Source organism: Rhipicephalus microplus, chromosome 6 (genome assembly GCF_043290135.1).
Source record: "Rhipicephalus microplus isolate Deutch F79 chromosome 6, USDA_Rmic, whole genome shotgun sequence".
NCBI classification, from domain to species: Eukaryota; Metazoa; Arthropoda; class Arachnida; order Ixodida; family Ixodidae; genus Rhipicephalus; species Rhipicephalus microplus.
In genome coordinates this window covers 30,750,286-30,767,005 of record NC_134705.1, presented here as the reverse complement: position 1 = coordinate 30,767,005, position 16,720 = coordinate 30,750,286, and the positions used below count along the sequence as shown (strand labels likewise).

At 43.8% G+C, this 16,720-nt stretch overlaps 2 protein-coding genes across 2 annotated transcripts in view; one reads left to right on the top strand and one right to left on the bottom strand.

The window, feature by feature from the left end:
• LOC119168717 (RNA pseudouridylate synthase domain-containing protein 1) overlaps positions 1-1,874 on the bottom strand; it is a 74,874-nt gene extending 73,000 nt beyond the window's left edge. The window contains exon 1 of the mRNA XM_075865892.1: positions 1,529-1,874. Coding sequence (XP_075722007.1) covers positions 1,529-1,789 — 261 coding nt within the window. The 5' untranslated portion in view covers positions 1,790-1,874. The remainder of the gene's footprint in view (positions 1-1,528) is intronic.
• A 3,602-nt stretch (positions 1,875-5,476) lies between these two features.
• Syx5 (syntaxin 5) overlaps positions 5,477-16,720 on the top strand; it is a 58,657-nt gene continuing 47,413 nt past the window's right edge. The window contains exon 1 of the mRNA XM_037419213.2: positions 5,477-5,618. The gene's annotated coding sequence lies outside the window, so the exon portion shown is untranslated. The remainder of the gene's footprint in view (positions 5,619-16,720) is intronic.

Here is a 16,720-nt window from a genome sequence, read left to right as displayed (position 1 = left end):
GCAGGTTTGGAGCAGTTACAAGCAAATATTACACTTTGGAGCAGCATTTCTCTTTTGCAGCAATTAGGAGCAATTGGAGGAGCACTTCCATCACTGCTGTAGCCACCAAAAACATGGTGCACTTTTTCATCACCACCGTGCATACGCAGACTGCCCTCCCAAATAAGATCCATTAGCTCTTTCCCACAGCGCAATTCTTTTTCTCTCTTATGGCATATTCAGAGGGCCATTTTTGAGCGCTCTGAAAAGTGGCTGCATGTTCTGCTGTAGAATTTCAGTGCTTGAACCACCTCAATAGGTTCTTTGGCAGGTGACAGCGCAAGCGTGCATTTTGGAAGTGGAGAGCTTCAGATGCATGCACATACATTGGCTTGTGTTCACGGCATATCTGAGCTCATGTGGTGAGTTGACAAGTATTCACAGAGTTACAGTGGTTCTTGAAGTTCCTTTGCTAGAGCACGCTGTGCAGGTATCGTGCCAGGATAGGAACCACGCTATCATGAACAATATAGCATTGTATAATAGTAAAATAACAAACAGGCATCACCTAATGCGAATTATGCAATGAGTGGGCCATTCAATACTTTAATTTCATTATAAAAGACTCACTACAATTATTCGCCATCATCAGCCACAGCACAAAGTGCGCATAATTGTTTTAAATATATGTGTAGCAGGTGCCTTGCTTATCAACAGAACAAAGAACAGTGGCAGATTGCTTGCTTCCTTACTTCCAAAAAGTTGTGGCAGTTTATGGCGCAGTGGGTACCCTGCTTGTGTACTCGTAATAGTTATCCCAAGATGGTCAACAACGGGCCCTGGAATGGGCACTCTTCCAGCTTTCACCGTGACTGTGCTGCGTGTTCTGCGCATGTCTGCCTTTTTTTTTTTCTTTCGGTTCTTGCCATTGAACACTTCCCCGCCTTTCCCTCCATACACCACAAGGCATCACATTCACGCAGTAATATTGAATATGCTTCGTGGGCTCCGGGTGCTTCTGCGAAATGTGTAGCGGCGATGGAAGAAAAGTGTTGATTCCACGAATGAGAGTCAATTCCCACATATACAAATTCCATCCTGTAGCCGGTACACATCATTGGGGAGAAGATTCATAGCACCACCTCTTCGAAACTTAGGTCCGGCAATATCAGCTGTTCTTTCTTTTGGCACCTCTACCAGCTCTGGGCCAGTCACAGGGATGCTTACTATGCCATAGAGTAATTTATCATCCGGACTAAAAGACTATTGAGCTAAATTCTTCTTCCTTTTAAACATTTAAATAGTAATATTCCCTAACTAAGTTTGTTTTATTACCTATACCTAGCTTATACGAGAAGTATAGGAAAGAAACGCTTAAAAGTCAAAAACAAAATTCACCAAACATTCGGCCAATCCCCTGCACTGGGCAAAAGCCATGAGAAGAGAAGAAGAGAAATTCGTGGTGTTGGAGAGCCGGCTTTACGGATTTCTGTGTCGATCGTGAGCTGTGCAACGCATGTTCACGAGCAGGCGAGTGAATATAAGATACCTGTGCAGCCCGGGCCCCGGCGCGTGTGAGCGCCAGGCACAGCACTCCGCTGGTGGCAAAGTCCAGCCGGTGGCAGAAGCGAAAGCCGTGCTCCACACTTGGATCAACCAACTCCGGAAGCTGTCGGCGCAGCAGAGACTCGACGCTCACCGGGTGCTCGTGCTCCTTCTGTGTGTTGATCACCAGGTCGGCTGGCTTGTCCACCACCAGGAAGTGTGCGCTGCAATGGAGCACGCGCACCTCTGTGTCATCTCTGTTCATAGCATAGAGAATTTATAGCACGCGTGATTATCACATAATGCATTACCAGAAACTGACATTGTACTCTGTACTACAAAGGAGTTAGTGACGCAAGCGGGAGCACGGGTACTGCGCGTTGACGCCGTTAGGTGCCGCCGCTGCATCTTTGGACGGGAGAGCGCGAGATAATTATACTAGGAGACATGAATGCGCACATAGAAGATATAGATGGGTATACCGACCCGACAGGCAAAATGATCATGGATATGTGTGAAAGGCTTGATTTGATCATTTGCAACAGTACCGAGAAGTGTGAAGGGCAAATAACATGGGAGGTAGGAAGGCTTCAGTCGACGATAGGTTATGCACTGATGTCACATAGGATGTATGATAAGCTCAGGGGAATGCACATAGATGAAGGTGGCTCCAGAAGTCTGGGTAGCGATCACAAACGTATCAAGCTAAGTTTTTTAAGAGCAGTGAAAGTGGGAAGGAGACAAGATGAGCAACTACAGGAAAATTTTTATTCAGAAAGGCAAATTGAAATAGCCACTAAACAAACTGAGAAAGTAATCACGGAGGATAATAAGACAGTGTGGACATACACGAATCTAATTAGACTCTTTGAGCTAGAGCTTGCTAAGACGCGTGACAAGTCACCCCGGAAAAGAAGACACAAACCCAAAAGTTGGTGGGATGAGGAAGTTAAGAGAGCCATAGCAAAACGTCAGGAAGCCTCTAGGGAACACAGACATGCTAAGCAGCGGGGTGAACCGACAGATGATGTTGAAAGAAAATGGGCAACCTTTCTAAGCTGTAGAAGGGATGCATCCCTTCTGATCAATGAAAAGATTAGAAGGAAGGGAGCTCAGTGGCTGGCAGAAGTACATAAAAAAGATAGAAAGGCAGCTGCGAAATTTTGGAACCATCTAAACTCCCTAAGAAATGAGACGAGCCTAGAGCAGAGTTTTATAATTACAGCCCAAGGTGCTAGGCTAGAAGGGGACGAAGCTATTGAATATGTAAGAACAAGGGTGACAGAAAAATTTCAACAAAAAGGTAATAATGCACCACAATAGACAAGGACGAATCAAGTGGTGCAATGGCTCCATTTTCACAACAAGAGTGGGAAAGGGCTGAGAAAAGGGTTCCTAGTAGTACATCAACAGGCCCAGATGGCATTCCAATTAGGCTGATAAAGACATTAGGTCCGAAGTCTAAGCAGGCATTGAGAGAGGCAGTGAGCACAATAATAATCGATGGTGAAGTTCCCGATGGATGGAAACTTAGCAGGATGAGCATGATCTATAAAGGAAAGGGGGACAAAGCTGACATAAACAACTACCGTCCTATAACAGTGACATCAGTGGTCTACAGGTTTGCGATGCAGATTATAAAGGAAAGACTGCAGGCGTGGATAGAGGATGAGGGGGTGCTGGGGGAACTGCAGAATGGGTTTCGGAAACACAGGAGGTTGGAAGACAATCTGTTCTCACTGACGCAGTGCATCGAAATAGCAGAAAAGGAACACAGGCCCCTGTGGCTAGCATTTTTGGATATCAAGGGAGCGTACGATAGCGTGGTTCAAGAGGAATTGTGGGGAATACTGGACACACTAGGCGTGGAACATATGTAGTCACTAACCTTTTAAAGGGTATCTATAAAGGTAACAAGGTAGTTACAAAGTGGGAAAAACAGGTATCCAAGCCTGCAGAGGTAAAACGGGGGCTTAGGCAGGGGTGCCCCCTGTCACCCTTAATATTCATGATGTACCTACAAGGATTAGAGGCAAAATTAGAGGGAAGTGGACTTGGCTTCAACCTCTCTTTAGTCAAACAAGGAAAACTTATTGATCAGGCACTACCAGCATTAATGTACGCAGATGATATAGTGCTAATGGCCAACAACAAGGAAGATTTGCAGAGATTGATGGACATCTGCGGTAATGAGGGAGATAGGTTAGATTTTAGATTCAGTAAGGAAAAATCAGCAGTCATGACTTTCAATGACAACGAATGTAGTGAGCTTAGAATACAGGAGTTCACGCTAGAGATAACAGATAAATACAAATATCTGGGCGTATAGATAAGCAATGAGACCGAGTATCTGAGGGAACACGAAACATACGTGACGACTAAAGGTAACAGGAATGCAGCAGTCATGAAAAATAGGGCACTGTGGAATTACAATAGGTATGATGTTGTGAGGGGAATATGGAAAGGGGTCATGGTTCCTGGGCTGACGTTCGGCAATGCGGTCCTGTGCATGAGATCTGAAGTTCAAGCAAGATTAGAAATTAAGCAACGTGGAATAGGTAGGCTTGCTTTAGGAGCTCACGGGAATACACCAAATCAGGGGGTACAAGGTGATATGGGATGGACATCATTTGAGGGCAGGGAAGCTAGCAGCAAGATAAAAGTTGAGAAGCGATTGAGAGAAATAGGGGAAGAGCGTTGGGCTAGGAAGGTTTTCAGCTACTTGTACATGAAGAATGTCGATACATAATGGAGGAAGCGAACCAGGAAGTTGACTGGTAAATACTGGTAAATACTGGTTGACTGGGAAGACAGCAGGTGGCCAAACCAAAAAGAACTAACGGTTAAGAGGAAAGTGAAGGAAACGGAGACTGGCATGTGGAGAATGGGCATGATTAAGAAGTCCGCACTAGAGATCTATCGAACATTTAAGCAGGAAATTGCCAAGGAAAGGATCTATGATAATACTCGGGGTAGTTCTCTACTGTTTGAGGCTAGGACGGGAGTACTGCGAACCAAGACATATCGGGCCAAATACGAAGTGGTAGACACAGTATGCAGTGCGTGTGGAGAGGAAGAAGAAACTGCTGAACACTTGATAATGTTCTGTAAAGGGCTTCACCCTATAGTTCAGGATGATGGCGCTGAGTTTTTCAAAGCACTGGGGTTTAGGGACCGGGAGGGCAAAATAGACTTTAAGCAAGTAAACTTAACTAGAAGGAGGTTATCTGATTGGTGGCTAAAGTCAAGGCACGAGTGAAAATTAAACTCTTCACTGCAAAGTACGAATCCTCAAACTCACTTTTTAAGGAAAAAATAAATTAATATAGTTTTTAGTTCATTAAGTATTACGGCTTGGTGAGAACACCTGCCGGCCTTTGAGACGACGGCCTTTGAGACGATAACGGTGGTCTCGAGACCACCGTTATTCTAGGCACTGTGTCGGGTTAAGGGGTTCCTTGTTACCAAATGAAATTTTAAAGTGATGCAGAGAAGTGTACCATTTGCGGTACCTGCAGGTCAACGTCATCTGCAGCAGCCCGTACATCTAACTGCACTTAACTGTCGCAAAAATTTAATATTCAACTTTCGGGTTTCACAATTTTTTCCTTCTTTGCGTATAAAGTTTTCTTCCCAATTACCGGCTTCAGTCGCGGCGCGCGCGGCAAAGTCGCAGACGAGCTGGACAACCACTGCAGTCAGCTGTAGTTACCAGCATTATCAGGTTACTGCCGGCGCGTTGGGTGCAGTCACCAACAATAAGTGGAGCCACGACAAGCCTAGAGGTGCCTCCAGACCGGCCGCAATGGAGCAAACATCACGGCTGCATGGCAAAGCAGATTTTAAATCGCGCGCAAAAACACAGGAGGGGTGGTTTCCTGTCATCACCATCATCAGCGGCAGCGTCTGATCAAACGGGTAAAGAGTACTGCACTCACGGAGGAAGACTGCACTTGACGCGAGCATCAACGTCAAGCCCGGTCTGTGTTTGTGGCGGCCGCAAGCAGCTGGTCGGTGAAAGGACGTCTTCTTTTTGAACGCTCGGAAGCCTTCGAGCAGTGCGCGTATGCCCCCGGCGAGTACACGTTGCACAGGTAAGCGCCCTTTAACACCACCGTCCCGTGTGACGTCGGCCGATGATCGCGCCCAAAGAAGTATCGAAATGTCGTGGCCCTGACTGCAAAACATGACACCGGGCAGCATCAGCTGAAGTCAATAGACGATCGCAACATAGCTGCCTTTCACCAGTTTTCAATACTTGCGTGCAAAAGCCAGAGGTTGATCGTTTTCCTGTAGCTTAAATGAAACTAGTATTGATATGCTTCACGTATGTATGTATGCATATGTGTGTGCATATATGTTCCACACAGTCAAATCAGTGTTGCAGATGGCAAATGAGGAAGAAGGCATCTATCTCATGACCGAGTGACCAGTCCCCGAAACCTATAGCAAAATACAGGGGTAGCAGTGTTGGTGACATGAATATGGCTGATAATAAAAGTCATGTCTCTGTACTCAGGACCACAAATTAAAGCCCCTTATGCACTTGAGAGAGATATAAAAAAATAACAGACGCAAAGCAGAATCCAAAATGAATAAATTATTTGTCGCTCCATTAGTATTTCGTGGCCCTAACCCATTGCCCACATTCTGACCATTCTAGTTTGAAATTAAAGAAATTAAACCTGTAAAACAAATTTACTTATTCTTTCAGAGATGGTGGATAATGCACTGAGGAAACCATGTACTTTCTCTGTGAAAAAAAAAATGCGCACATTAATCAACCAACAGCGCGCAAGTGTGCCTGGCTAGAGGCCTCTGCGGCGGTGTTGCATCAAGGTGCTTGACAGCAAACCACAATTAAGTAGGCAAGGTAATCTTGTGTGCAACATTTGGGATCTGTACTTGCGGTGTTATTGTGGTATATGCCCGATGTTATCACGTTGTGCGCATGATTATAGGGAGTTTACGAATAGGGGCTCCAAAGAAATAGCTAAGTTCGGCGAGGTTAGAGGTAGAACCTCTAAGTGTTGGCTTCAGAGCGAGCCTTTGTGCGGTGCAGCAGGTGTCATGTAAATAAATATAACCCACTGGTTATGTTGCTTGTTTGTTTATATTGTCAAAAATTAGCCCAGTCATTGAGTAATCTGAAGCATTTATGCACGTAAGGGCTGAGAGTGAATTGTGGCATGTGCCATAATGCAATACATATTCTGAATAAATTGAGTTATCATGTATATTGTATAATGTGGCCAAATTCACCCAACACAATACGACTGACTGTGCCTTCACTCACTCAGTAACTTTAAATAGAGTGTATGGGGGCCAGTTCGTATGTGTCCATCGTTACAACCGTGTGAAGTAAACACGGTCAAGAATTCACATAGAACTAGTGCTGACTGCCATGTGCTCGATTTATTGCAAGGAGTATACATATAATATATTGAAACGGAAAACACAAGGGAGGGGAACATATCGTATCTTCTGGTGGCACCTGCGTCCAGTGGCTCAGTATTGTTTAGTCATAGGAGATTAGTTTGGGAGATAGCTTCACTCCTTGTCTGTCAGATTAATTGAGGGTGTGCTAACACATGCTTCACCTTTACAGTTCATCACAAAAGCATTATCGATTTCATATTAAGTCGGCTGTTTGTACGTGCACAGCACTCGAGTCTCCTAAACACGTGGCAAGCAGCCACACAGTGAAATCTGCTGCTTCGTGCCTTGAGTTACCTGTTGAAGGCAAGATCCACTTTTGTCTAAACCATACCTGCTGTTCATGTGCAATTGCATTTTCTTTTAACCACTCCAAGATTATGCAGCGGGTCGGTGCTTGTAGGGCTCTTAGAAATGGCCTAACTTGCTCCTGCCGCCACACAGTGACGGGCAACTGCACGTTGCTAGTCCAAAGGCTAAAGGAAAGTGGCTACCCGGAGGGCCTTCTGTCAATACTGAGGGCAACCTTTTTGCATGGAGTGAGGTAATGAAAGGATACACATGCCGAAACCTTCAAATGTTTGAGACAGTGGTGACTCCATAGGTTCCCAGCGCATCAAGAAGTCTGCTGGGGTGGGTATTTTTGGCCCCGACCAACAGCTCCCTATGCAAGAAGTAGGGATGAAGCAAGGAAGCAGTGTGTGAAAAAGCACGCTAGGAAGTGCGTCCCTTACTGGTACAAAATTGTTTATGAAATCCCGACAACCTGTGGGAGCGCCTATATTGGGCAGACATGCCGTTGCCTTAAAGGGGAACTCCGGTGCATTTTCATCCATTCTGAGATAATGCTGTTTTTTAATAGTATTGACCATCCTGAAAAAGCTAGGGTGGTTTATTCTGCCCAGGCACTCGTCAATAATTTTAATTAAGCAAAAAACTACAAGTCAAAACAAAAACCGAAACAGGGAGCGCTCTGTCGTCCATGGTTGGTATCCAATGATGTCACAAGATAACGTCGCCGATGACGTCATGACATCCGCTACACCCCGCCACGGCTGGCCAGGGTGTGAACAGCTCAGGTGCATCGATCTTCTGATGCGCGAAAAGCAAGTTGGCGATAGAGCTGACAAAATTGAACTGTGCTCGCGTTGTCGTCACCTCGTTGAAGAAAGTGTGCGCTGCATCCGTCTGCTGGGAAAAGCGGAGTTTTTGGAAAAAGAGTAGGCCCTGACGTCATATACACAGGGTGGCCCGTGTTTACAAGTGCGATTCCAAATTCAGATGAAAATTTTAAAATTTGTTTTCTAAAAACTAAATGACTTATGGTTTTGTAATTTGGCACACATCACCACGGTACCAACGCGAACACATGGTCGAAGTTTTATTGAAATCGGTGAATATCAAAAAAGTGCCGGAGTGCCCCTTTAACAATCATCTCTGGGAACATGCCAATAACCTCAAGGCAGGAAGCAGCTGCAATTTGGCCATTCACTGAGCTAAGTGTGGCTGCCTGCCACATTCTCAAAAGACCAGGGTGCTGCGCAGACAGAAAGAGCAGGCTGCATGTGAAAATGATGAAGCTTTCGAGGTGAAATGTCGAAATGAAATACGTGTTGGTATGCCCTTGATCAATCTGACAGGTGAGGAGGGTAGTTATCTCGGAAACAAATCTCCTGTGACTAAACATTTACTGTGCCACTGGACAAAAGAATTGATGTGTTCCCTGTCCCCGTGTTTTCAGTTTCAATGTATTATATGTACAGCCCTTGCAATAAATCAAGCAGTTGGCAGTCTGCACTGGTCCTGTGTGAATATTTGTCCGTGTTGACTTTGCGCTGTTTAGAACAATGAACTGACTCAATATTGATATTACCTTCATGATAGCAAAGTCTGCTGATACCGTTCTGCTAACAAAGATTATTTTCTTGCAGAGGCACAAAGCACACCTAGGTGGTCAGGAGAGCAGGCATACAAGTCAGCACGTTCAGTTAAAAATATAGTTCGAAGCAGTAGTTAATCTTTGATAAAACCACTAATATTGTGCGACCACTGAAGTACAATGTTTTGCCAGAAGTACCACTGTTGCTGTTACATTCTTGCCTGAAATAGTTACTTTTGCTTACCTTTGCCTGATACAAAAGCTGGGATGAAACAATTCGTGGAGACACAGCAATACTGAATGTGCATGTTAGTGCTGTGCAGCTTTAGAAAAAAAACAACAACAACAGGAGATTGTTTATTCACGGATAGGTTATTTACGTGAGCTTGTTATGCTGGGCAAGCCTCAGAAACTTGCAAATAGAGGTTTCACAGTGAGGCTTATGGGAGTATCGATTTGTCTACTCTTCGGAAGTCTGCCTCAGTTGCCCTTTAATTAAAAAAAACAAAACATTACTGGCTTTTTTTTTTTCAGTTGGTGAGATTCCTTACTCCACTCCACTGCAAGATATCACACAGAGCTTTGGCAGTATTTTAATACAGTAATGGCAAAAATGTCCCAGTGTAGCATTCATATGTGAGAGGCTCATTTGTACAGTATGAACTGGCTAAAATTTTGCAACTACTTACAACAGCTATGTCATTTCAGAGTCTACCAACCTGAATGTCAGGGAATCGAGACCCTTCTGGAAAAGTCTGCGAATTGCTGAAAAACCTGACCAGGTCATGTAAACTGGTGGCAGTCACAAAAATAAGCATTCCCATTGATGAAAACATAAAATGTCGCTTTTTCAGCTGCTACTACAGTAAAAGAGGCATGAAAAAAGAAAAAAGCAGTGTATAACTACTGCTTCTTAGTGTGAACACTAAATAATACACTGACCAAAAAAAAGAGCATAAAGTTTAGTGACGTGTCGGCACCCAATACGGGAGCCTTGTTTGCAATAAAAGCAATAAGAAAGGCACAACATATGTAGGGATGCAGCTAAGTACGTGACGTAGCACCGATAGTACACATCAGAAGTGTTCCATCACTCCTGTTCAGTGTATGTGCAGTTGTCTGTATATGCAGGGATAACAGAGGCAGGCTTGATTCAAGCTTTTCTTTCGGCAGAACATGCACGCTTGAGAAGTCAGTTTGGTGGCCGGTAGATTCTACGAGGGCATTCAAGGTGATGCGTCATTTCATGATGTTGCAGTCGGGTTGTTTAACTTTTTTTAAAATTGCCTCTCTCACTGACTTACTGGTTGTCACAATCGTGGCAGCCTATGACGTAAACAAGACCGGGGAAATTTCCACGATGCAACTTGTCCTTCACATTGACTAAGGCATTTCTTAGCTTGCATGTTGTTACATGCACTATTCTGATGTCTGTAGCTTCTTCATCATCATCATTATCAGCCTGACTACATGCACTGCAAGACAAAGGCATCTCCCATATTTTGCCAGTCAACCCGGTCCTGCGCTTGCTGCTGACACTTTATACCTGCAAACTTCTTAATCTCATCTGCTCACATAACCTTCTGTCTCCCTCTAACCCGCTTGCTTTCTCTGGGAATCCAGTTAGTTACCCTTAATGACCAGCGGTTATCCTGTTTATGCACTACATGCCCGACCCATGTCCGTTTCCTCTTCTTGATTTTATCTATGATGTCCTTAATCCCGGTTTGTTCTTTAATCCACTCTGCTCTCATTCTTGTCTCTTAAGGTTACACCTACAATTTTCCTTTCCATTGCTCGCTGTGTCGTCCTCAATTTAAGCTGAATCCTCTTTGTAAGTCTGCAGGTTTCTGCTTTGTAACTAAGTATCGGCAAGATGCGGCTGTTATATACCTGCCTCTTGAGTGATAGTGACAATCTACCTGTCATGATTTGAGAGTGCTTGCCAAATGTGCTCCATCCCATTCTTATTATTCTAGTTATTTTAATCTCGTGGTTCGACTTTGCAGTTATTACCTGTCCTAAGTAGACATAGTCTTTCACAAATTGAAGTGGACTATTACCTATCTCGAAGCACTGTTCTCGTCCGAGGTTGTTGTACATTACTTTCGTTTTCTGCAGATTAATTTTGAGACCTACCTTTCCGCTCTACTTGTCTAAGTCCGTAATCATGAGTTGCAATTCGTCCCCTGAGTTACACAGCAATGCAATGTCATCAGCGAAGTGCAGGTTACTGTGGTACTCTCCATTAGCTCTTATTCCTAACTGTTCCCATTCTAGGCGTCTGAAAACCTCCTGTAAGCATGCTGTAAATAGCATTGGGGAGATTGTGTCCCTCTGCCTTATACCCTTCTTGATTGGTATTCTGTTGCTTTCTTTATAAAACACTATGGTAGCAGTTGATCCCCTGTAGATTTCTTCCGGGATGCTTATACAAGCTTCATCGACGCCCTGATTTCGCAGTGTCTGCATGACTGCTGATATTTCTACTGAATCAAACGCCTTCTCGTAATCTATAAAGGCTATGTATAGTGGTTGGCTATATTCTGAGCATTTCTCTATTGTATGATTGATGGTATGAATGTGGTCGATTGTTGAGTAGCCTGTTCGAAATCCTGCTTGTTCCTTTGGTTGATTGAATTCTAATGTTTTCTTAACTCTGTTAGCAATTACTTTTGTAAATAGCTTGTATACTACGGAGAGCAAGCTGATCGGCCTGTAATTCTTCAAGTGCTTGTCATCTCCTTTCTTATGTACTAATATGATGTCAGCATTCTTCTAAGACTCTGGTACTCTTCTCGTCAGGAGACACCTCGTAAACAAGGTGGCCAGTTTTTCTAACACAATCTGTCCTACGTATTTCAGCAGATCTGATGTTATTTGATCCTCACCAGCAGCTTTGCCTCTTTGCATGCTCTCCAAGGCTTTTCTGATTTCTTCAATCACTACTGGTGGGGTGTCATCTGGGTTACTGCTAGTTCTTATAGTATTAAGGTCGTGGTTGTCCCGGCTACTGTACAGATCTCTGTAAAACTACTCCGCTATTGTAACTATTCTATCCATATTGCTAGTTATATTGCCTTTTTTGTCCCTTAGTGCATACATCCAATTTTTGCCTATCCTAAGTTTCTTGTTCACTGCTTTGACACTTCCTCTGTTTTTCAGAGCGTGTTCAATTTTCTCCATGTTATACCTTCTTACATCCGATATCTAGCGTGTCTTAATCATTTTTGAAAGCTCTGCCGGTTCTATATTGCCTGTTGTACTTGAGACTTTTATGCTTTGACACTTCTTAATGCGATTCTTCATTTCCTGGAAAAGGTTGCCAGTGTCCTGTCTAACTACCGTGCCTCCAACTTCCACTGCACACCCCGTAGTGATACTTGTCAGATTATCATTCATTGTATCTACGCTAAGGTTGGTTTCCTCAATAAGAGCTCAGTATCTGTACTGAAGCGAGACTGAATTCCTGTACTTTCCCTCTTAGTGCTAGCTCATGGATTGGCTTCTTGCGTATCAGTTTCTGTCGTTCCTTCTTCAAGTCTAGGTGAATTCAAGACCAAACCATTCTACGGTCACTGCATCGTACTTTGCCAACCACTTCCACATCCTGCACGATGCCTGAGTGTGCAGTCATTATAAAGTCTATTTCGTTCTTATTTTCACCGTTAGGGCTCCTCCATGTCCACTTACGGTTGCGTCGTTTTCAATAGAACGTATTCAAAATCTGTAAATTATTGCGTTCTGCAAATTGTACTTGTAGCTCCCCTCTGGCATTTGTAGGATCGATGCCATAATCTTCTCCTGCCTGGTCTGCAGCCTGCTTTTTCCCTACCTTTGCATTGAAGTCTCCCGTCAGTATAGTATACTGTGTTTTTACCTTACTCATTGCCGATTTCATGTCTTCATAGAAGCTTTCAAGTGAAGTATCATCATGGCTGGATGTAGGCGCATAAGCCTGTACCACCTTCATCTTGTATCTCTTATTGAGTTCCATTACGGTACCTACCACCCTTTCATTAATGCTCTAGTATTCCTATATGTTGCCAGCTATGTTTCTGTGAATTAGGAACCCCACTCCCAGTTCTCTTCTGTCAGCCAAGCCCCGATAGCAAAAGACGGGCCTATTCTGTAGCAACGTATAGGCCTTATCTGTCCTCCTAACCTCACTGAGCCCTATTATATTCCATTTAACCTCCTCTAGCTCCTCAAATAGTACAGCTAGATTTGCCTCACTAGATAATGTTCTAGCGTTAAATGTTGCCAAGTTCAGGTTTCATTGGCGGCCTGTCCGGATCCAGAGATTCTTAGCACCCTCTGCTGTGTTGCATATCTGACCGCCACCGTGGTCAGTTGCTTCGCAGCCGCTGGAGACTGAGTGCCATGAGTTAATTGACGTATGCATGTGGGAGGTAGTGGCCAGATACTGCTCCAGGGTGGCCAATACTTCTCGTGTGAGGGAGTGCGTTAATGGCGGAGGTCGCCGGTGAGGCCGCACCCCAGGCCTCTAATTGCAGTTCCATCACCACGCCAGTATGTTTCTACATATTACGCCACGCCATCACCAATATGCTTCTACATATGCTTCTACAGTAAATCTGTGCATGTTTGTCTTGGCCTCAATTTCGGCTCAGCTTGAATGCTTTCTGGTTAAGCTATAACTGCCATCAGCAGAGGCTTGCCGGGCTATGTCATGCGTTCACCCTATTTAGTTGCATAATGAACCCACTCACATAATGAACCCGTCCCCCATCTTGGTCTTTGAAAAAAAATAAAGAATGTATCTGTTCATTTTACTTTGGTGTGACAGCTAGTGCCTTAATCCTTAAACCAAGTCATTATATCACAATGTAACAACACAATAAAAGTCAGAACATAGTTTTGCAACTTTGCTAAACAGTTGTGAGCAGCGTGAGTGCGGACAACTTCAATCAAAACGTTAAAGTTGCGCCTTTTGAGGCAAAGCACTATCTGTCGAATGCAGGAGCAACCTCTTTGTTTATAGCGCCACGGAAGCACAGTGGCACAAAAACAAAGCAAAAAACAAAGCGAATGGTCTTCAAGATGGCAGGTGCATGGGGTAAAAAAACACTGCATGCACACCATTTCGGCGGCCATGCAATGCACAACCGTGCCGACGGTGCGTCGTGCGCCGCCATCCGACGCTGCATTTTTGTTGCCGGGTTTGTCGTAGTGAACTTAATTGGACACTTGCTGTGCAGGACGCATTTGGCCAGTTCGCAAGCTACACGGCTGGTTTTAAACTTAAAGTTTGTCTAGCATGCGCTGGAGTATGGCCTCAAGTGGCTAGACGACACTTTGGCGTTGATCCGTGCGCTTTCATTATGGGAGAAATCTAGTGCTTCAGGCTACAAAAAAAAGTTCGTCGCACATTTTATAGGCCAGAGCAAGCAAAACCGTCATATGAAATTTTCGCTTTTATTACTCCTGTGACTTTTTTTCTCCCGCGTAATGATCCCTTCCCCCAAACTGGTGTCAACTTTTCTGAAAAAAAAATGTGGATGCATTATGCAAGCAAATACGGTAATTTTTATATTGCAAATATTTTTATTGGCGATGCAATGGCAAGCGTCCTCAGCTACACACTTATCACTAGTAGCTCGCGTTTTAAGGGTGGCATTGGGTAACTTCAGCTTAATTTTTCATTGCAACTTAATTTTTCATTGCTGTTTCCTGAATAGTGTTATTAAATCTGTAATTATTTCTTAACATCACGTCCATAGAACAGTGCGTAAACAAAGGTAACGAGTCGGCATCTGCGATTCATTTATGGAACCAAGGAAGGTGTTGCAAACTGACAGATTCTTTCTTGCCACCACATATTCGAACTTCTGCACTTTAAATGCTCCCCCCAGCTTTCATTACAGGTATCTGGGGACTTCAAGCTTCAGAGCACACAGAAATAAAACACCAGCGTGCATGTGTTCATCGTGTAAAAAAAAATAGGAAGAAGAATAAATAAAATTTTGCAGTATGGCTTCGTTCTTGCGACATTGTCATTAGTCATAGTCAAGGCAAGGTGCACAAAATACACACATAGGTGTTATTCTGTTTTGCTGAAAAGTATATGTTAGAGGTAGTAAATTAGGCGGAGACGCAAATCAATAGTAAATACAGCAATCTAGGCCAGATCAGACTCAATCTAATCTACATCCTAAGTGGCTTGGGCCTGTAGTCATTATACTGAACTAGAATATACCCCAGTGGCGAAATCGGCCTGGCTTCCATGTCATATTTTTACACGGATGCCTTGAGATGGCACCACTTCTATGTTTCCTAGCAGCTTTGGCTGCATTGTGTGACTATTGCAAGTTCCTTCAAACTTATTTTTCTATTTGCAGATATACACATTTTTTCATATTTGCCACACACACTCTGGACTTTATCAGCATGTGCGGTAGATATGTTTGCTTATCTTATGTGAGCACGTGGAATTTTTTTGCCACTCGAGGATTTGTTTCCAGTGCACAGACTTTTCCAAGCAGATGTGACTGTCATGGTGTTTTCTTTTAATCATCATGGGAAACTTGAAAAAGTCAGGGAATTCGGAAAAATCAAGTTGCTAGACACTTCGCATCCTCACAGGATGCTAATCTAACCTCTTTGACACTGCCCTGTTCAACTTCATTCCATGTTGCATGGCTTGTCTGTGAACCGCTCTTATTAAAAATGTTCTGCCACCTTGTCTAGGTCATTGCAATTGCTTACCACATTGCTTCCGTTATATCCTCAAAATTTCATTTCCTTGAGACATTCTACTAGTATTATCTCCATAAGTAACAGAATTATATTGTACTAAAAAAATGTCTACACGAGAGGGCTACACCTTGGTCTCAGCATCCTCTTTTGAACATCTCAAATTATAGTGGATGTTTACAGGCTTAGATTTTGCATGACTAAGGCAGCCCTCGTGGGGGAAGACTATTATATATGTCTTTATGAGGATGTGTGCCGGCCAAGCCCAGGCTTCGTGGTGTCCTTATCTGAGAGGCCTAGATTTTGTATTTGAAATTCCAGCAGCAGTTAGAAAAGTGGCAAACAGTGTTTATACTGAGCAACATGTAGGAACATTGGTGGTTGTGAGCCAGTGCTGGAATGCCTTGGTGATGTCGGTGTTTCAATAGCCTCACTTGGCACTCTCCTGTCCCAACTAGAGAGGACATCTCCCGTGGGGGTATACCGTGAATTTCCAAGCAAGTGCACCTTGCACTTTCACATTTCTTTACACCGTGCCAGGAAAGCCCCTGCCTCCTTGCCACCCTGATATGTCAAACTGCTTTCAGTCGACATTGGCATGCCTGGATCCAATCCGATCCTGCTTATCAGCCTAATGCCTCAGTGCCTGTGCCTGAAATATTGTGCCAAGCTATCATTTATAATAAAAAGATGGCCTTTTGCATTAGCATTCACAATCTAAGACCTAGTTCAGAGATCAACATTAATGGCATAGCATTTTAGCATCAGCATATTTGAGCAACTAGATAGCGCGTTACACTACACTAAACGGTCATTCACAGATGCTACTAGCACCATTGGCACAACCAGATTGGTTGCAAAGTGAGACTCATTGCAAGTGCTCGCTGATAACAATTTGATAACAGTTGCCGAGAAACTCTGGAAAGACCTCTAGGGCAACCACATGCACAGGGATGGGTTGTCCTGTTTTACAGGGCAATGACAATCCGAGTGTGCCAAGTATCAGTCGCACGTATGGGCAACGTTGGTTGCTTTGAGTTGCACATGTGTCTACAGGGACAAATAATGAAAAACAATAAATACGAAGGATTTGTTGAAAGACAGCAGAACATGCACTGCACAAGTTTGTTGTTTTTATGTGCTGTTTTCGTACCTACTTGTCCA